The sequence below is a fragment of the Mus pahari genome, chromosome 9, assembly GCF_900095145.1.
Source record: "Mus pahari chromosome 9, PAHARI_EIJ_v1.1, whole genome shotgun sequence".
Taxonomy (NCBI): Eukaryota; Metazoa; Chordata; class Mammalia; order Rodentia; family Muridae; genus Mus; species Mus pahari.
The window spans coordinates 7,052,089-7,073,770 of NC_034598.1; the positions used below are offsets into that span (position 1 = coordinate 7,052,089).

Below are 21,682 nucleotides of genomic sequence, written 5' to 3' on the forward strand. Positions count from 1 at the left end.
ACCTATTATCCTTAGGTTTGGTGTTTTCATTGTGTCCTGGATTTCCTAGATGTTTTGGGTTAGGAGCTTTTTGCATTTTGCATTTTCTTTGACTATTTTTCATTGTTTTCTGTGGTATCTTCTGACCCTGAGATTCTCTCTTTTATCTCTTGTATTCTGTTGGTAATGCTTGCATATGTGATTTCTCATCTCTTTTCTAAGTTTCTATCTCCAGGGTTGTCTCCCTTTGTGATTTCTTCATTGTTTCTATTTCCATTTTTAGATCCTGGATGGTTTTATTCAATTCCTCTGCCTGTTTATTTGTGTTTTCCTATAATTCTGTAAGGGATTTTTGTGTTTCCTCTTTAAGGTCTTCTAGCTGTTTCCCTGTGCTCTTCTGTATTTCTTTAAGGGAGTTATTTATGTCCTTCTTTAAGTCCTCCATCATCATCCTGAGAAGTGATTTTAGATCCAGATCTTGCTTTCATGATGTGGTGTTGTATCCAGGACTTGTTATGATGGGAGAGCTTGGTTCTGATGATGCCAAGTAACCTTGGTTTCTGTTGCTTATGTTCTTATGCTTGCCTCCTGCCATCTGGTTATCTCTAGTGTTAGCTGGTCTTGCTTTCTCTGACTGTAGCTTGTCCCTCTTGCACTCTTGTGTGTCAACACTCCTGAGATACCAGTTCTCTCTGGGAGGAATTTGGGTATCTAGAGCTATGGCACAAGCTCAGCTCCCGGGTGCAGACAGAAACTGGAAGGATTCCATCCCTGGCTGTTCCTTGGTTCCTGTGTCCTGATGGCTCTGGGTGGGTCCATCTTGGGCCAGGAATTTGAGCAGAAGTGGTGGTCTTACCTGTGCTCACAGGTGTGTTAGCACTCCTGGTAGACCAGGTGTCTCCTGGTGGTATTTGTTTATGGAGAGCTGTGGCATAGGGTCAGCTCTGGGTGCCAATCCACATGTATTCTTAACACTTAGTTGTTGTTGATTTGATCTGATTTTTCCTTTATCCCATCACCATGTATGCCTAAAGCTCATTGCTGGCACATACTAAGTGGTTTTTGGACTGATGAGTTATTCATGTTTAATATTCTTTCCATTGTGTCACATTTTTAGTACAATTTAATTTTTCTAGATGATTGTCTTGATTGGTACAATGTGTGCCTGGGTCCCAACTCAACTAAGCATGAGTAGCCACACTTCCTGTGTGCCTTTCCCCCGGTCTCTACTGCACCTTGTAAAGAGATCAAAGAAACGCCAGAGATGAACACTAATTGGCATGTTGTTTCCTTGGCTTCAGTCTTCCAGGATGTAGATCTTCAGGTTTTATTTCAAAAATCACTCAGGTTTCAGTAGCCATTAACTGTGTTTGTATGGTGGTTATCAAGTACATGGTAATTTAAAGAAAATGCTTCATTCCTTCAACTACGATGTCCTCAAATCTGTGACCATTTGTTATGCAATGAGGACACAGGCCTGCATTAAAAGGACCACCACTGGATGCTTTTTTTCTTGTTAGAGATGTCCATAGCATTGACAGGTAGTGCTATGGTTTGTCAAGTAGCCCTTTCAATATTTTTCTTGTGAAATAAAAGGAAATTAACCACTTAAAAAATAAAACATGCTTTGGTTTCTCTTCTTAGTTTTTCTTTCTTTCTTTTAAATGGAAACAGGATCTTGCTAATGTAGCATAGGCTATAGATCCCAACCTGGCTTCAAACTTCCAATTTTCATGCCTCAGCCTCTGGAGTGCTGGGGCAATGTAGCAGTCTGTCCTCATGCCTGGCCTTGATATTTTCTTTATTAGTTATCCTAATCCATTGGCTATCCAGTTTTCTCTCTCACCTTCCAAGAAAAGATATCTGTGTAAACAAATGCCATGTAAAATTAATGTTACTTTCTTAATAATAATTGACCTAGTTTGTTTGTTTGCTGCTGTAATAAAATAATGAGCAAGGGAAATTTTGGGAAGGAGAGGGTTTATTTGGGTTGCAGGTTATATAGCATCATAGAGGAAGCCAGGGAAGGAACTGGAGACAGAAACTGAAGTAAAGACCATGGAGGTACACTGCTTACTGGCTTGCATGCAGACTCATATGCAGTCACATTTCTTCCACCTGAGTAAGAATGGGACTGCCCACAGTGGACTGGGCATCTCACATCAATAACAATCAAGAAAATGTCCCACAGAATGCAAAAGTCCTTCTTTCCAGATGTGTCAAGCTGAACATCAGGATTAGCCATCACTGGATTCTAATGGATGAAAGCTTTCCTGTTTATTTCTTCCTTAGCTTATACCTACTAAACATCAATTTCTATGATTTGCATATAGTACAACTGCTTTTAATCACTGGGGCCAATCATTTGCAAAGATGGCCATGAACAAGTTCTCCCTTTCTCTCTCTGCTTGCCCCTTCTTCCTGAATTGGCTAGAATCTATTGCCTTCTCTGTAATCTGAGCTGGCTTTGTGATTTATTTTGACTGATAAGATGCAGTGAAATTTTGACATTGAGACTAGGTTTGACTTGAAAGGTGTAGCTCCCATTATTGCCTTCTTCAAAGCTAGCCAGCATGAACAAGATCTGCTTACCCTGCTGGAAGACCTGCTAAAGAATAATCTTAGATGGAGACCTATAGATGAAAGGATGCTGTGAGCCTGGAAGTCATACAGAGGAATGGAGAGAGATTGTAGGAAAGTGCCCCCAAAAGGTTGTACATGATTACATGATAAAAAGAGCCAAGGGACAGGATGTGGGCATGTTTCCATGGTGATTTTGGTTGAGATTTTTTGACTTGCCTGGGTTGGGTATTTAGCAAGGATGAAGCTGCCAGTCTTGGCTGATATAGTGCCTGGCAGAATAATGGTCATAAGTGCCTTGGTTAGTTGCTAGTTTGGCTCTCTTTAACAGGACCTCCTGTCTAAGCAGCAGTTCCTAAACAACCTGTCTTGCAAAAGCCCTCTTGCAACTGTTGCCTTGAGCAATGTTTTGGACTAAATCCTGCTTCTCTAGCACTACAGAATGTGGCTTTGATTGTAAATAGCGTCGTTGCAGATGTATTACCTACAATGAAGTCATAAGAACATGCTTGGCTCTAATCCAAGATGGCCGACACCTGTATGAAAAGAGGGAACTTGGACGCAAACACAAAGGCACACAGAGAATCCTTTGAGACGGTGGAATCAGAGACCGGCTGATGCAGAAGCTAAGGCTGTTGAGCCTAGAGAGGGGGAGGAGCAGTTTCTCCTTCAGGGAGACGCATGGACTTTCAGATGTTGTAACAATGAGGTGACAAAGTTCAGGGTTTAAGTCACTGGGCCTAAGCCCACTCCCATGCACACCCCGTCCCCTCAGTGTCTCCCTGCAGACCTGGGTGCATCAGTCTAGGGATAGATGTGCACTCTGGGCGAGGATGTTGCCAGGAAGTATCACATATTAATCCAGTTAAAATTAAAAATTCTCATTGCTTCACAAAGCTGTGTAAAAGGCATCTTATGGGATCTTGGAAGCATAAGGAGAGGAAATAATATTTGATACCAGAAGCTCTTTGATACCTTTGAAATTATACCAGACAAGATTGTTTCCTCTACCATCTTTGAGACTCTTCTATAAAAAAATGTTTTCAATTATTGCAGAGTTTACTAGACATTATCACTTACTTGTTTTGCTCAAGAAACATGATTTAACCAACTATATTAAACTTGGCACTTGTTAATCCCAATATACTCATTTGCATGATTTGGGATATCATAATTGTTGCAAGCGGGGATTAGAATCTTAAAAGTGGCATATCTTACCCAGAAATCTTTAGTACTTTATAATAACAATAATATTGTCTGCGTTATGCAGTAATAATGTAAATTAAATTTGCAAAATAGTTCATGGTAATGGGGTCTTCTGAAATGCAAGAAAAAGGAACTGCATAGTGGGAGAGAAAAGTTTTTTTGATTCGCTGCATTTTGGTTGTCTGTATTCTCAGGTTGGGAGGCAGGAAAGAGCTTGTGGGCAGCTCCATGCCCCACCCCCCAGAGGCTGAGCGACAAGATCGGCCTGGACAGTTCACATTAGAGTGGGGACTGTGGTCAATGGTGGAGTCTTGTCTGATTTGCATACTGCTTGTTCTTTAGAAGAGATTTTCACCAAATGAGAAAAAGGTGGATTTCTAGAGCAAGCACACATTTGCTATAATTCAGCTTCATTTGGTTCTTTTCTAGCTGCTTATGAGTTCTGATTGATAATTTACTTAAGATACATCAGGGGGATGGGGAGATTTCTCAGCAGTTAAGAGCACGTGTTTGTTGTTCTTGCAGAGGACCCAGGTTTGATTTCTAGCACCCACCTAAACTCCAGTTCCAGGGGTTCTAATGCTCTCTTCTGACCTTTATGGGTTACCAAGCATATACACATGTATACACATACATCTAGGCAAAGCACACATGCACATATAAATACAACTCTTAAATGTGCCTGGACCATATGTGATATATTCCTTTGTATCTTTACCAGAAGAGATTTTAGGTCAATATAAAGTTAATGGACTTTATCCTGCCTCCCCGTTCACCCACTCCTGACTTCCTTCCTTCCTCGTTTGTTTATTTCCTCAGGTTTGTTAAGCAACCTGCTCCATTGAGCTACCCTGTCCTTTTCACATTTTAATTTATTTATCTTATTCATCGTATCCAAACTCTCAGAAAACTATGGTGAAAATAAGTCTATAGGGAACCTACAGAATTCTTGGCTATGTGACTCAATACAGCACATGCTGCTCTTTGAATTTTTAGGTACCAATGAAGACATTTTGTGAAATTTTGATTAAGCATTTCCTTTGTTAGCTTAATTACCCTTAATCCAAGAGGATTCTGTCTAAACCTGCGAAGATTAAACAAAGCTATAGGAGCGCCAGGGAACTGAGATGCAAAAAGGGGTGAGCTCATTCCCTCAGGTCTCATTCATGAGAATTAATTTAGCCTGCCCCATATTCCCACAAAACCTATCTTTGCTCAGTTATCTCCATGCAGAAGAATGTTGGCTTTCACCTTTTCCATTTGTTTTGAAACCACTGTCCCACAGCCAGTTCACAGTCACTGACTTTTCTAAGGCCTCTTGGTTTTTGGTTCCAGGAAGTCCAAGCAAGGGTGTTAGGCAAAGCCCTCTTAGCAGTTACATGTGATGTCTCTGCGCCTTCTCCTCCTCCATATATCTCTGAAATCCCCCATGGAGGGCCTCCAAGGCTGTGGCTCTCATATTCCAACACCATCTGGAAAACTCACCAGACAGCACTGACAAAAGAGATTGGGCAAGACTGGTGTCCATCCATGTTTATAAACCAGCAAAGAGGGTCTTGCATCTGCAGGGCCAGATCTTAGTGACTCTGGCCAGTAGCTTCCTGGGGCTGCAGTGCTCCGGACTCCTGGCTCGTGCCCTCGAGTGTTCCCTCCATCCCAGAATTTATTGTGTCTGATGCTGTCAGACTTCCTCTGTGTGGTGAAATTACCCACTTTGAAAAGTACTCTGAAGAATCAGTAATAACGGTTTAAGCACTTCACTGACCCACACTCACTCCAAAACTTCCTGGAACAGAGTTACACTTTCCTTTTGTGGTTTCCTGGAAGGGTAATATTCTTTAATGGTTATGAACCCTTGGGGATCTGGACAGAAGATGGCTCAGTTGGTAAAGTGCCTGCCTTGCAAGCATGAGGACCTGAGTTCAGATCCCCAGCACCCACAGAAATGCAGGCATGGTGACATCTGTAACCCCAGTGCTGGGTGTGGGGTGTCCGGAGTCCATCCGTAAGCATGAATCTTAAGTTCAACAAAAGACCACATCTTGAAAAGTAATAAGTTGGAGAAAAAAATAGTAAGGTGGGAAGACACCTGATGTTGACCTCTGGCTTCCACACATGTGTGTATATATATATATATATATATATATATATATATATATATATATATATATACACACACACACACACACACACACACACACAGCCACAGGCTGTTCATATTTTGCCACTGCCTGTCCAGATGTGGGATTGGAGTGGGTTACTCACCGAGTCTGTTTTCATAAATGGTAACCAAGGACTGGAGAGACACCATGACCATGGCAACTCTAATAAAATATATCATTTAGCTGGGGTTGGATCCCCAGTGACACACTTCCTCCAGCAAAGGCACACCCACTCCAACAAGGCCACACCTCCTAAGGTGCCTCAAGTAGTGCCACTCTCTGATGATCAGGCATTCAAATATATGAGCCTCTGGAGGGCATTGCATTCCGATCAGCACAGTCACAACAGAATTACACTTTCATTAGCTGATACATAATTACACGGAGGTTGCACAGGGAAGTTCTTAGTCTGGGGTTGGGCACATACTAGCAACTTGGTAACTTTTTTTAATGGTGCTGTCATTGAAACTTGGGGCCCCGTGCCTGTCAGCTAGGAAAGTGCTCTGCCACTAAGCCATGCCCACTCTGCTTCCATTTCTTTTAGGAGGTATTTCAGTTCCTATTATTCCAATGGATTTTGTGCAAGTCCAACAGAAGGAAGCTGACTCTCATAACCTGATTAGCTACAAAAATAATTTCTCCCATTCCATCTTCTTCCTTTATTGCATCTTAGGAAGTAAACCAAGCCATACAAACAGATGTTTCATGGGTTTTTTTGGTTTTTTGTTTTCTTTTGTTTTGTTTTAGAATGTTATCCTGGGATATAAGTAAAAAAAAAAAGTCCTAGAATAATTCAAAAACTCAGAAACCCCAAATCTCTTTCTTAGGCTTCAAATCCTAGTGAAGCCTCTAGAGAATGACCAGGCAGTCAGGGGCTCTCTGTCATTTGCTGTGCGGCCGCCATTCCATCAGGACTTGTCTGGGCTCCTGCAGTGGCACACAGATTGTGGGAAAAGCCTGTAGGGTATGGGCTCTTTGCAAATGTGCCCTGGTTTTTCCTCCTTTGACATCTACTGCACTGGGCAGAAAGCACGAGAGTCCACCATGATGTTCTCCTGCCATTTCTTTGTTTGTAGTCATTAATGGTGTGAAAGAGGGTTGGAAATCTATGTCATAAATGGCTACATGGTTATTTGAATTGAAACACACAAACCTAAAGCTTAAAATCTAGCACCAATATATAAGAAAACAATCAATAGTTAGGTTTTTTGGATCTTGATTAGAAACATGGGGAGAGTCTTGGAAGAATTGAGGGGGGGGAAAGAATATGATCAAAATATATCATATAGAGATATTTAATAACATTTTAAAATGGCTACTTGGAAATGATTTCAAATTACGAAAATTAAAAAATCCTGCTGCCATTGGAGGTAAACATAATTGATTATATAATACAACACTACACAATAAGATACAATATAACACAATATGATATGGAGGTGATACAGTGAATGATCAAGTCTCATTTTATTGCTTTGTTACAGATTGATGTTCTCAAGGCAGATCTGGAAAGTGCGGAGTGGAAAGTTCTAGAAAACCTTATTCTGGAGGATGTTCTTGAGCAGATTGGCCAACTCGTCTTCGAGATTCATCTCCACTGGCCTGGTTTTGAGGTTAGTGGCAGCGAGAGCGGCGTGGTGCGGTTTTGGTACAGCCTCCTGAAGGAGCTGGAGCGGAAGCACTTCAGACTTTTTCACACCTATAAAGACTTATCGAAGCCTCAGCTTTTCCTGAAGAAGGACCTTTTCAATGCTAGCAGCTGTTATACGTTGAGTTGGGTGAACACAAGGTGGAGGTGAGATGAAGCCTCCCGCGCGCACAACATGGAGAAATATTGGCAGGTGGATGCAGCCGTCCTTCCAGTCCTGGAGTTACGTCTCCAGTCTCCCCCGGCTTGTCACTTGCTTGAGGCAGGGCTTCGGTGATTGTCTCTGCAGTACATAATGAAGCCTTGAGCTTGGTGAGTGACAGCGACATGGATGAACACCTTTACTTGCCCAGACTAAGACCTTTGCCTTCTTAGCCTTGGACAGAGTAGGGGTGGGGTGTGCCCCCTTCATTGTCCCTTGGATGTACAAATACCCTGCACAGGCCAGCTTGTGGTTTTCTTAAAATTCATTATGTATCTACAGCTAATGAATTTACATTAAAATGAAATTTTATTATTTCATACTTTTTACTAGGTCAATCAGATTTTAAAATTAACTTTTTTTCTTAATTTTTGTATTTACATTTCAAATGTTATCCCCTTTCCAGTTTTCCCTCTGCAAGTCCTCCATCCTACCCCCCCTTACCCTGCTTCTATGAGGGTGCTCCCCTCCCCCACTCCTGCCTCACTGTCCAAGCATTCCTCTACACTGGAGCATCAAGCCTTCACAGAACCAAGGGCCTCCCCTCACAATGCCAGATAAGGCCCCTTCAGCTCCTTCGGTCCTTCCCCTAACTCTTCCACTGGGGCCCCTGTGCTCAGTCCGACGGCTGGTTTCCAGCCTCCGCATCTGTACTATTCAGAAGCCTCACAGGAGACAGGTGTATGCACTGTTCATTTTCGGTTGAGCCACTCTGAGGAGGGGTGGGGTGGTCCCTGCCTTTTATCCCAGCACTCCACAGAAAGAGCAGGAGGATCTCTGAGCTTGAGGACAAGCTGGTCTATAAAGTGCGCCAAGGCTACACAGAGAAACACTGTCTCGAAAACCAAGCAAACAAACAAACAACCAAAACAACTGGTCCACTCATTTGACTTTAACTTTCTTCCTTCTGGCTGATTTCTCTTATCAAGCCAGTGAAGGTCGGTCTTAATAGCCTGTGGACTTCAGTCATCCTTTGCAGTCTTTGCAGAGACTATGCCATGGCTTTCTAAGAACTGCTGAGTCTAGTTCCGGGGAGCTTTAGATACATCAGGTCCTGTCAGAATTTCAAGAACTTCAGTTCAAACTTCTTTCCAGACTCAGCTGTAAACACGCTTCATCGTCTGTGAAACTAGGCACAAAGCAGAACTCGAGTGCTGTGCTGTTCCCTGTCAACCCTCAAGCCTGCCTGGCACCTCAGACCTACCAATGCTGTCAGACTTTTCAAATACACTCTCTTAGGGCTGAGGAGACGGCCCAGTCAGCAAACTGCCTGAGCAGAAACGTGACGGCCTGGGATTACATCCCCTGCATATGCCAGGCATGCCCTGCAACCACAGTGCAGGGGATGAGGGTGGGCTGGAGGTAGGCTGGGTGTCATTGTCAGGCTAGCCCAAGCGAGTCAATAGGCTTCCGGTTCAGTGAGAGGCCCCGTCTGAAAAACTTAGGCATGGTGGCACACACCTTTGATCCTGGCACTTGGGAGAAAAAGACAGGTGGATCTCAGTGAGTTCAAGACCAGCCTGGACTCCATAGTGAATTCCAGGACGCCTCGAGCCACAGAGTGCGGCCCTGCCTCGGGCGGGGGGGTGGGGGTGGGGAAGAAACATAAATTACAGAGATAGAGGAGACACCAATGCCGACCAACTGATCTGTCTCCGTCTCTGTCTCCTTCTGTCTGTCTGTCTTGATGTGTAGCCCAGAGTGGTCCAGAACTTGCTCGATGTCTCAGGTTGGTTTTGATCTTTGATCCTCCTGCCTCAGACCCTGATTTCACTTCTTTTTCACAAGTTTTTTGTTTGGTTGGTTGGTTTTTTTTTTTTTTTTAAATAAGCAGAACTGGTAGGTTCTTAATGGTTCAAATGATGTCTATTAATTCTTATTTATGAAAATAGATTGCCCTGTGGATGATTTTCAAAATCTAATTTTCAAATTTAAATTTTAAATTCAAACTTAAATTTCAAAATTTATTTCTGCTAATTAAACACTATAAAAATAAACCAAGTTAAGGGTTTAGGTGCATGTTTTTTTACATACAGTGTACGAAGGCTGTGTGTTCATTGTTCAGAACCACTGTGGGAGGCAGTGGATCCTGGCTCTTGCCATGCCCTATCTCTTCTCCCGGGCGTTCCTTTTCTGCTTGCTTCTGCCCTCAGATAGTCCTGGTCCAAGTGTTGGTTTGGGACTTTGAAAACATTTCAAGTGAGAACCTGACTGTATTAGTCAGGGTTCTCTAGAGTCACAGAACTTGCAGATAGTCTCTATATAGTAAAGGAATTTACTGATGACTTACAGTCTGCAGTCCAATTCCCAACAATGATTTCAGTAGTAGCTGTGAATGGAAGTCCGAGGATCTAACAGTTGCTTAGTCCCACACGGCAAACAGGTGAAAGACGCGAGAACAAGACTCCCTTCTTCCAATGTCCTTATATGGTCTCCAGCAGAAGGTGTAGCCCAGATTAAAGGTGTGTACCACCACACCTTTAATCCCAGATGACCTTGAACTCAGAGATCTCCCTGTCTTAATCTTCTGGAATCCATAGCCACTATGCCTCAAGATCTCCATGCCAAGATCCAGATCAGAAACTTCTATCTCCCAGCCTCCAGATTAGGTTCACTGGTGAGCCTTCCAATTCTGGATTTTAGTTCATTCCAAATATAGTCAAGTTGACAACCAGGAATAGCCACTACACTGACAGATGTCAGAACAGGGTAACCTCTCTCCCTAAAGGAGGATGACCTCTCTACCTAAAGGAGACTAGAGTTTCTGAATTAGTTGTGATAACTTTAAAAAAATACATGAAGTTTTGATTCTTAAAACTCACAGTGCCTGAAAAAAAGGGGTGGGGTTGGGTAGAGAAGAGCACGTTGAATAAACATGATCAGCAACGGTGACTCAGTCTCCTGAGTACGCACATGTATCGCAGCTGCACATGAACACGGAGGGGTCCACTCGAGGTCAAAGGTGGTTCGTACTGTAAGTTTGTATGGTGCTGTTTCTGAAGAAAGGTAACTTTATTCTGCCTTTGTCTGGATTTTCGTCACAGATTTTTTTTTTTTTTTACAATACTTTAATGCACTGGAGTGTATATATACAAGTAAATATTCTTCAGCAATTTAGAGAGTGCACTAATTTTAAGTGTGATCAACTCCAAGATGTGTGCACACCTACAGCAAGACTTTTTAGTGCATGAAATTGGAGATTCCAGAGAAGTGGTACACAGCACTGGCTCCATCACACCATGTAACAAACCAAACCAAAACAAGCAAACAAAAACAGAACCTCCACCCAGACCCACTTAGCAGGCAGCCTGAGTAGTGGTTGTGATATTTATGCTTACTTTTCCTAATGGACAGTTTAGTATTTACAGTGGATATTCTGATGGCTTCCCTGTTTCTAGAAATTATTGTGCTTATGTTGGTCAGGGTCCCTGCATTGCTACCATATGGAGCTGGGGAAATCTTCAAGAGTGGGAAGACTGACCTGTGCACTGTAAGATGCTTAACAGCATCCCTGAACTCTACCCATTAGAGGGCAGGAACAATCATCTCATCCTCTAAGTTGTCACACCCAGATGTGTCTGCAGCTTCAAATGTCCACTAGGGGGCAATCTGCTGCCCACACCCTCACCTCCAATGTGTGCGAGTAGTGAGTAGGTCAGGCTACTATAGCCCCGGTGTTTGCTCTCAGAGGAGGGGTAACACAAATGGCTTGTGAGGGACAGACAAAAGAAGAGCCACCACCCCTGACGCAATGCAGACAGAATACATCAAACAATCAAACCGACAAAATGGAGCGTTATTGTTTTTGTGAACCCTTGAGACACCGCATGCAATAGTCATTCCATCTTCTCTGAATGATCCAACAAGGAAGTATAAATTTCCAGGTATATGGGCTAAGAAACTAAGAGGTTACAGAGCCTGTGTTCTGACTATTCGTCTAGCAGATGGAATGTGAAGCTACAGTCCCCATCAGACCCTACAGAGAGGAGGAGATCCAGCAAAAACACTTTAAATAGCCCTGCAAAGTGGTTACAATTAGGTTGAGCATTTGGGTTTGCTTAACTTGGACTTAATTTAAATAAGCCTGGCAGGTGCAGGCATAGCAAGGAAATACGGGGACCCCAAACTTGTCTGTTAGTGTAAGCAAGGCTCCTGTGAGGCTTGGTGGTCCCCCTGCTCCTGCCTGTCACAGCGCATGGCGCCCTCATCCCATGGAAGGATGGTGACTGTGGCTGCAGCATGGCTCTCCAGGGCCAAAAGTTCATCTTTGGTCTACAAATAAGTGAGGAGAGACGTGAGTATCTGTGGTACACACTTCCTTAATCAGCGCTTAGACATGTAGTGATGCATAAATGGTCCAGAAAATATGAATTTAGTAAATACTGAATTATCTCAAATAAGCTGGCACTTTTTAAGGTGAAGAAAATGGGAGGATATAAGAGACTCAGAAGTTGTCTTTTAGCAAGAACTGTGTGGCAATCTAAGGAAACCCGCCTCTTCTTGCATGTTAGGTGTGGTCGTAACAGTGCCGGGAAAGGGGACAAACCTACACAGTTGACTGGCTGGAACTCCAGGAACATTTGCATGGGATAAAAGAGCAGTAATTTCATGAATTTACAGTATATTTGAATCTGTTATTCCCACCAGAGTTTCTAGCTTGGATATATGATCTTTTATGTAAACATGGTCCAAGATGTGACTTTCCTGAGTGTTAAATGCTTGGATTTGGCAAAGCTGGATTAAACCAGAGGCAGACTCGTCCTGGCTCAGCTAGTGCAGCTGCCCTCCAGTGATGAACTCAATGCTGGTTGGGGTCTTGTCAACCATACACAACTAGAGTCATTTGGAAGACTCTAACCTCAACCGAGACAACTGCCTGCTCAATCAGTCTGTTGGCATGCCTGTAGTGCATTTTCTTGATTGATAATTGACAGGGGAGGGCCACCATACATCCCTGGGCTGAAGCTCCTGGGTTCTGTATGAAAACAGGTTGAGCAAGTCATGAGGAGCGAGACAGTAAGCAGCATCCTCCATGGCCTTTGCCTCAGCTCCTGCCTCCAAGTTCCTGCCCTGACCTTCCTCAGTGATGGAGGGTGACCTGAGAGTTGTAAGCTGAGATAAACTCTTTCCTTCCCAAGTTGCATTTAAGATAAGCAATAATTATTGTATATTAGCTGATTTCTGGTACTTTCTTATGTACCTGAACTTTATGAAGCCACCACCCAAAGATCCAGTACATTCTTAAAACTGACTCAATATTGAGATTATTTTTAAAAAATCAAATACTTTTGTGATATTTGCATTCTTAAGAAAAATAAATCAAGCTGGCCTAAGGCCATGCTTCATGTTTAGAGTGACAGGGGAAAATGCTACATTATCAATATATTAAAATAGAAATGCTTGTAGATAGAGGGATGTTAAAAGCACATGTCTACATTGGCACCTGCACTCACGCGCCCACATCCCTCACATACACATAAATGAAAAGATAAAAATAAATCTTAAAGAAATGATGTTTAAAAACCAATAGCTTCATTTTTGTCTCATGTAAAGTTTCTTAGTAGCTGGTTTGTAAAGGATTATATTTGACCAAATTTCAATTCAGATACATGATACAAAATTCTAGTGTATGCAGGATGATATCCCATCACTGTAAACCAGTGGAAGAGATCTGCTGTGCACATGCACACACACACACACACACACACACACACACACACACACACACACACACATGCCACACACATGTGTGTGTGTTCCTATCCTTGAGAGAAAGGATGTACACATGTGTACTCACATACGTGCATATATACATATGTGGAGAGTGTTTGGTACTGCTGATAGAAATGTGGTAAGTACTTGTCACTGGGCTCAAGGAAGTAGGCTCAGATAAGAATATTCACATATGGTCTGATGCAAGGATCAAGGTGAACTCAGCCAAGGAAGGTGTGCCTTCCTTTTGTCCTGGTCATCCTGCTAATCCCCGACTCAGCGACTCTGGGGACTTGTCTTTGTCTGTCACTACCTGGTGTGATCTCTTTGCTCATTGCCTTGTTGCATCACTTTGTCTTTGATCTAAGAACTGACCCTATTCTCTGCTAGTACCTAGAATGGTATAAAAGCTGGCTGGGAAAAATTTAAGCCACTTCAGCTGTTATAACTGGAGTGGCTGGAGTGCTGTTATACTGTTGTCTAATTGTCCTTTTCTTTTCAATCCTCACTCCTGCCCTCGAGACCCTGTTGACTGACTGAGCTGGCTTGGTCAGATGGCGCCTCAAAGTTGGAGCTCGTGTAAGCTGGATATAGTGAAGGATACCGTGAAGGGAAACTCTAGCAAAGGCAGCAAAGGAAAGGAAAATGAAAAAGATTTGGGCCAGCGGTGAATAAACCTTGTAAAAAGGGACAAGGTAATGGTAGAATGTAAATGAAAGCTAACGGAAAATAAAGTAGATTTAGAACAAACCTTTTAAAAAGGGACAAGGAAATGGTAAAATGCATTTTGTGTATTACGTTAAAATATAAAGGAGCAAAGATAATTTTCACAGATTTTTTAGTCTTTGGATCCTAATTAGAGATAGTTTAACCCTGGATATGAGAGAGAGAGAATGGGTTTCAGAAAAGCAGCTGTTTGAGAGTTCTCCTAGGGACAGGAAGAGACATCTTGCCTGAAAGACCCCTGTTTGGGGAGACCCTCGCTCAAGTCCCTGGATGAGATGATGCCCCAATAATTCAAGAGAAACCATTCTTGATGCACTATGCATGAGGTTTAATGGGGAAATCAGCATGCTGAGGTCAAGCTCATAGGAGATTGACCCTCAGCAGGTGCAATTGAGGGTTTTTAAAGGAAAGAACCACAAGGAAAGGGGAGGACAAGACCACAAAGAATGGGGAAGCTGAGTAAACATCATAAGAATGAGGATGATGTATTACAGCTCATCTCTTATGGAAGAGTTACAAGCTATCTTTGGTAAACATTCTTAGTCCTTTCCACAATGAGTCAGGCTCCAGGGTGGGTCAATTTCGATGAGCCAGTTTTAGTGGTCATCTTTCTCAGGCTGAAGGTGAAAGAACAAAGAACTCCATGCTGGGCTTTGTTTCTAGGGGTCTAAGAAAACAATTGAGTTGGGGGTTTTGCACTGCCTTCTCTCTGGCTCCTACTGGAGGAAGACTTAGCTCTGGTTCTGGGTCTCTTAGGTAGGATATCTGGGTCCCCTTGGCACATCTAGTTCTCTTCCCTTTCTGTCTATTGTCTGTCCTTGTCCCTGTCAGTTTATGTCTTTGTTTTTGTTTTGTTGTTTGATTGTTGCTCTGTGTTTCATGTTGGAAAGAAAAAATGGTTAAAACTTTGCCTGCTAAATCATTCACCCCTTGGTTTAGTTTTAACTCATTTCAAAACAAAACAAGAGGCAGTATCAATTTGCACAACAAAAAGTGTTAAGTTGCCCTGCACCCCTAGCTAGGAGTCAAGCACAGCAGAAGAAACCCTGCCAGCAGCTTGAAATTACAGCTAGAAAAAGTAAGAAAATTTTGTCTAGTGTAAATATATAAGATGTGTGTGGCCACTCACTTCATGTTTGTTTCTGACTAGTCTTAAATATATAAATATGCTCTGCATATCTTGGTTATAGATTATTGGCTTGTAAGTTATTGGGTATGATTAAAAATTGGTAACATTGGTAACAGAAAGTTAGCTTAAAACTGATAACTCAGAGTTGGAGTCATTCTAGACAATAACACATGGCATGAGCCAACCTAGGAAAATAGGTCTCTATAGATACCTCAAAATTGGGATAATATTTTATTTAATTCTTGTTCTAGAAATGAGACTTATAAAAGATAGGATTTAAAATAATGAGGTATTAAAAGCCACACCATCATGCATTCATATATAAGAACTGGAGACCAAACTTTGTAACATGAAAGTAATGAACTTGGTGTTGATTTTAGAGAGAATGGATTGTTTGTACTGGTAAAAATTGGTTTTGTGCTAGGCGGTGGTGGCCCAATCACAGCACTTGGGAGGCAGAGGCAGGCGGATTTCTGAGTTCAAGGCCATCCTGGTCTACAGAGTGAGTTCCAGGACAGCCAGGGCTACACAGGAATACCCTGTCTTGAAAAGCAAACAAACAAGCAAACAAACAAAATTGGTTTTGCTTTCCAAAATTATGGTTATGCTCTAATATTGCAAAAGAAACTTAAAAATTATAATCAAATTGCCAATGTTCCATTAGCTGCAGTTTACAATTCAAGATTTTAACTCACCCATATTTGTAATTAAGAAAAAATCAGGCAAGTGGAGATTATTGCAAGATTTATGAAAAGTTAATGAAACTAGCAACATATGGGAGCATTACAACCTGACTTACCTACTCCAGCTTCCATTCCAAAAAATATGTATACAATTATTATAGATTTAAAAGTTTGGTTTTATACTATTCCTTTGCATCCTGATGGCTGTAAAAGATTTGCATTTAGCATTTGCTTGTAATTTTAAAGAACCAATGAAGCTATATCATTGGAAACTTGCCACAGAGAATGGCTAATAGCCCTTCATTATATATTAAAAAAATTGTTGTTGTTTCAATATAAGATGTTAGGACTTTGTGTATATTATTCATTATATGGATATTTTGTTAGCTAATCCCTCTGAAAGGGAATTTTACTACAAACCTTTGCTCTTATTCAACAAGCTTTAGAATTTGGGGGAGTAGTGGTTGTTGCTCCAGCAAAGATTCAAAGATAATATCCTTTTCAATATTTGGGACATCAGTTACATCCTAAGCAGATGGTGGTGCAGAAAATTCAAATAAGAATAGTTTACTTACTTTCAATTATTTTCAAAAGCTTCTAGGAGATGTTAATTGGCTCCCCACCTCATCTTGAGCTCACCACAGGAGGACTTAAGCCACTGACTGATATTCTCAAGGGGGATGCAAATTAACTGGTGAGGGATGAATAGCTTTGTAGAAAGTAGAGGATACAGACTATAGATAAATTGTTTGCTGTTTGTGCTATTGTTACTCGTGTACCCACAGCAATTCTTTGGCAAAAGGGACCATTAATGTAGATTCATCTTTCTTTATCTCCAAAGAAAGTTTAAATACCCTGTTCTGAAGCTGTTGCTGTGTTAATACAGAATTGTAGGTTAAAATCATGAAAGTATTTTGGGAAAGAACTTGATGAAAAATATATTCCCTATTCCAAACAGCAATTAAATTGGTTATTGCAGAATAATGATATTTGGCTTATTGCATGTGCAAACTTTTTAGGTAAAATTGATAATCATTGTCCAAAAGATGTTACAATTTGCCTCTATGAGTGCTTTTGTATTTCCTGTAAGTTTGTGCATATAGCCAATAGAGAAAGTACTTGCTGTATTTACAGATGGCTCATCTAATGGGAAAGCAGCTTATGCAATTGGATCACATGCTTATTCTCTTGACTTTCCCCCTGTTTCAGTAAAGGTTATTGAATTATGTGTTGTAACTACTGTTTTTGAAATGTTGAAAAATCAAGCTTTTAATTTTTATACTGATAGCTAATATATAGCACATGGCTTACAATAGCTTGAAATTGTTCCTTTTGTAGCTATTACTAATTCTCAAAATTTGCAATTATTTATGCAAATACAACTTAATTTAAGACACACATACTGTTCCTTTATAGGACATTTAAGAGCTCATACTGGATTGTCTGGACAGACCCCTTGGGGCAATGCCACAGCAGATTTGTATACCAGGCAGATTATAGGCATTACATAGGAACAATTGGCCAAACAATCTCATTCTTTACACATCATCAAAATAGTAATAGCTTGAGACAACAATTTGGTATTTCTAGAAAATATGCACATCAAATTGTACAGACTTGTTCTCAGTATCCTCAATTTCAACCTGTATCACATAATGGTGTTAATCCTCAAAGACTCGTACCTAATTAATTATTGCAAATGGATGGTACTCATATTTCTGATTTTGGAAAATTAAAATATGTACATGTGACTTAACACCTTTTCAGGCTTTCTAGTTGCAATTGCTTTAACAGGAGAAACAACTAAAAATGTAATGAGTCATTGCCTGCATTGTTTTTTTATGTTGGGTGATCCAAATAAGATTAAAACAGATAATGGAACTGGATATTGCAGTCAAGCATTTGAGATGTTTTGTCAACAATTTAATATTACCCATATTAGTTGGATTCCTTAATATCCTAAAGGACAAGGTATTGTGGAACAGGCCCATGGAACTTTAAAACAATATCTTCATAAAAAACAAAAAAGGGGAAATTATATTCCTGTATACCACCATTATTTAAATCACTTTTAAAATTTTAAAATTTGGATGCCAAGGAACTCTCTGCTGAGTGTCCATGTCACTCTGCAAGTAGGCATGCTTATGCCTAGGTGAAATGGATGGCATGATCCTGATCAGGTATTTAATATGGGGAAGAGGGCATGTTTGTGTTTTTTCCACAGGATGCTTCAGGAGCTTGCTAGCTGTCAGAGTGATTGGTATGACATGGTGATGCTGGGACAAAGAATGATGCTGACCTTTGAGCTTGCTGAGTGCCTTGACAATGGTGACAGGAAAGCTGTTTTGGATGTATGTTCTTGATCCACCTTTGCTTGCCTATATCCCAGATTGGACAAGCTGTCTTGCTTCAAGCTTTTAGACCTTGTGGGACAGAACATGGAGACTGTGGAAACTGCCTTCAAAACTTAATCAAAAAGAGAAGTTATAATGACTCATCTATTTCCTTTAATGTGACCAGTTATTCTGACTCAATCATAGACTGGTCTAGAAATCAATTCAATATTGGAAAAAAGAAAATGAAAGTCTTCATTTGAAAGGCTACTTCTGGACATTTTCAGAGACATATTTGATAATTAACAATTGTTTTGCATGATGTTATGTTTACAGTGATTAAAACTGGGACGAGATCTGGATTTAGATTTCAAACAAACATTAGTACATGTGTTAAGGTTCCTAATCTATTATTAATTGGTCATGTTCAAATTATATTTATTTCTTCTATGATATTTAATGTAAGTTGCATTGATTGTACACTTTCTAATTGTGTTAGTATATAGAAATCTGACATATGTATTATGGTGGTCTATCAACCAGGAGTAGCTATCTACCCATATGCCCAAAGCTCAGTCTCAGAAGACAGGCAGAGGAGAAGCCAGCTGCAGTGTTGAGGCAGGTCCTGGAGGCTGCCTGCCGTAACTGGGCAGGAACCTGTCAGTGCCCCTTGATGAGGAAGTGGAGGCCCTCCACAATAGAGAAAAAATCCCTTGGAACTCAGGACCACAGTATTAACCACGTTAGCTCTATGGAAACTGGATTTTGCTTACTTGTTCGGTTTTGTATAAGTATGCTTGAAATGTTTCATGGAATGTTTCACTTTTAAGTTAATAACTAAATCATCTGTATTTATTATATATGAGAATTTTTGGTATATGGAAGCATGGTGGAATGACTAAACCTAACCTTACCTCCATTGTCTCTCAAGCCTCCCTTTTGCTATTTTGTTTCAGATGAGAATATTTAAAATTTACTTTCAGTAGCTTTTATACTTATGTAATTTTAGTGATTCAAGAGACACTGTTTCTGTAAGATGAAATGAATAATAAGACAGCAGTTAACAACAATATCAAACAACCAGCCCCCCAGAGCTCCCTGGGACTAAACCACCAACCAAAGAGTACACATGGTGGGACCCATGGCTCCAGCTGCACATGTAGCAGAGGTTGGCCTAGTCGGTCATCAATGGGAAGGAAGGCCCTTGGTCCTGTGGAGGCTTGATGCCCCAGTGTAGGGGAATGAATGCTAGGATGCTCAGATGGGGACAGGGGGAGGGGAGGGGGAGGACTAGGGGATAGGAGGTTTGCAGAGGGGAAACCAGGAAGGGGGATAGATAACACTTGAAATGTAAATAAACTAACAAATGAAAACAAAAAAGTAAAAATTCAAGGCAGGAAGGTATTATATATTTTCAAGACTGATGTATTCAACAAGAACATATCTGTTAGCACCAGGATAGTGCAAGCCCCGCCTAGCCATGTGACCCTTGACCTGCGTTGCCAGGACAACGACCTTCTATCCCACAATCTACTTGGCTCAGTTCCCGCCCTCACTGGTGTGATGGTCATTTTCTGTATAAGAGAGGAAGCCAACCCCTCCTCCCTCCCCTCTTCCCTACCCTTCTACCCGATTCGCCACACCACCCCCACTCCCGCATAATAAACCTCTCCCACGTGGAACACCTTGGCCTGATCTGCTGCTTGGTTTATCCACTCAAAATATAAAATTGGTGCTGAAGACCCGGGAATGATTGATAAAGTGGAAAAAAACAGCAGCCACACCAGCGCCTGGTGTGCCCGAGGGGCACGCAGTGGACGCAGCGGCGGGTACCGAACACGGAATCCACGGTAAGATCCCCACTGCCTTGTCTTGTAACTGGCACCCAGCTCGGCTCCAGCAGCTCAACTTCCCCTTCCCCGCTGAGCCAGAACTCTTGGCGGCCCCACACTCTAGCACCTAAGCGGTTGCTTGAGAAACGACCCAACCAGGGATCATGCAAAAGCCAGGGGGGGAGGAGCTCACTGTCTGCCATTTCCAACACGTGACCCGCTGCTGTCCAGGGGCACGGAAACGTAAAACCAAGCCAGCTGTGCCATTTCCACGTGCCAATTAGGCCAGGCTTCCAAGCTCCCATTTGACCAGTTCGCTAAAAACTCTCATGCAGACACCAGCACACTAACAGCAGGGCCTGTCAGCGGGGAGTAGCCTCCAGTTCATGGAACAGAGCCTGGCCAGCTCTGCCCAAGGACTAAGAGGCTAGACCCCAGCCGACATAGCAGAGACACTGACCATGATCTTCCTCTCAGAAGTTGCTCTTTCCATAAAGGCCCACAGCGGGTCAGGCCCCCAGCGGGTCAGTTGAAATCCCTGGCCAGGGTGGAGCACTTCCCACAGTAAGTCCGGGACTTACTAGAGGGCCTCGTGATGACTTGGGCACTCTAGCCCGGCTGATTTCCTTTTTGGTTTCTGAGTTGTTCTCTGGGATGCCGGTAAGAACACCAGGAAATTCCAGAGCATGGGCAACCACGTGTCCTCACTCGTACCCCAAGATACACCTCTGGGGTGTCTCCTAGAAAACCTTGAGTCCTTAAAGTTCACGCCTCCTTTAAAGGCATCAAAATTGATATCTCTTTGCAATAAAGTCTGTACTCAGTACTCACTAGATAATGGTTCTAGATGGCCAATCAATGGCTCCTTAGACCCAGTTGTTTTAAGGGATCTTAATACATACTGCCAGCAAGCCGGTAAATGGGAAGAGGTTACCTATGCAAAATCTTTCATCTATCTTCATTCCAATCCTGCTATGTGTTCTTCCTGCTCTCCAACTCAACTCCCGTTAGCCATGACGGTACTGGACCCAGCTTACGAACCACCTCCCTTCCACTATAGGCTTGCTTCTGCGCCGTTTAGAACCCAAACTGCTACCTCGGCTTCCCCACATTGAGACTTTCCAGGGCCTGTCACCTCCAGCTCTCCCCCTCCTTCTGCACCAACTGCAGGCCCCTCTAAGCGCTCTACTTTGGCACCCCACCTTCACACCACCTATTACTCACTCTAAGGCCATGACCAAAGCCCCAAGCTCTCCATCCCTAGAAGAATCTGACCCAGCGACTGTCCTTCCCTTAAGGGAGGTTGCAGGGGTAGATGGTCTGGTCAGAGTNCANNTCCCCTTCTCACTGANTGAACTCTCTCAGATAGAGAAGAGATTGNGCTCCTATACTTCTAATCCCTCTGCCTTTATCAAAGAATTCCAGTATATCACTCAGTTGTACAGTTTGACTTTTCATGATATACACATGATACTTACTAACAATTTGCT

The 21,682-nt window shown here is 42.1% G+C and overlaps 1 protein-coding gene across 1 annotated transcript in view; it reads left to right on the plus strand.

Annotated features, from left to right (window-relative positions):
• The window catches only part of Mettl24 (methyltransferase like 24), a 127,435-nt gene extending 119,339 nt beyond the window's left edge, over positions 1–8,096 (plus strand). The window contains exon 5 of the mRNA XM_021205740.1: positions 7,412–8,096. Coding sequence (XP_021061399.1) covers positions 7,412–7,726 — 315 coding nt within the window. The 3' untranslated portion in view covers positions 7,727–8,096. The remainder of the gene's footprint in view (positions 1–7,411) is intronic.
• The last annotated feature ends 13,586 nt before the right edge of the window (positions 8,097–21,682 follow it).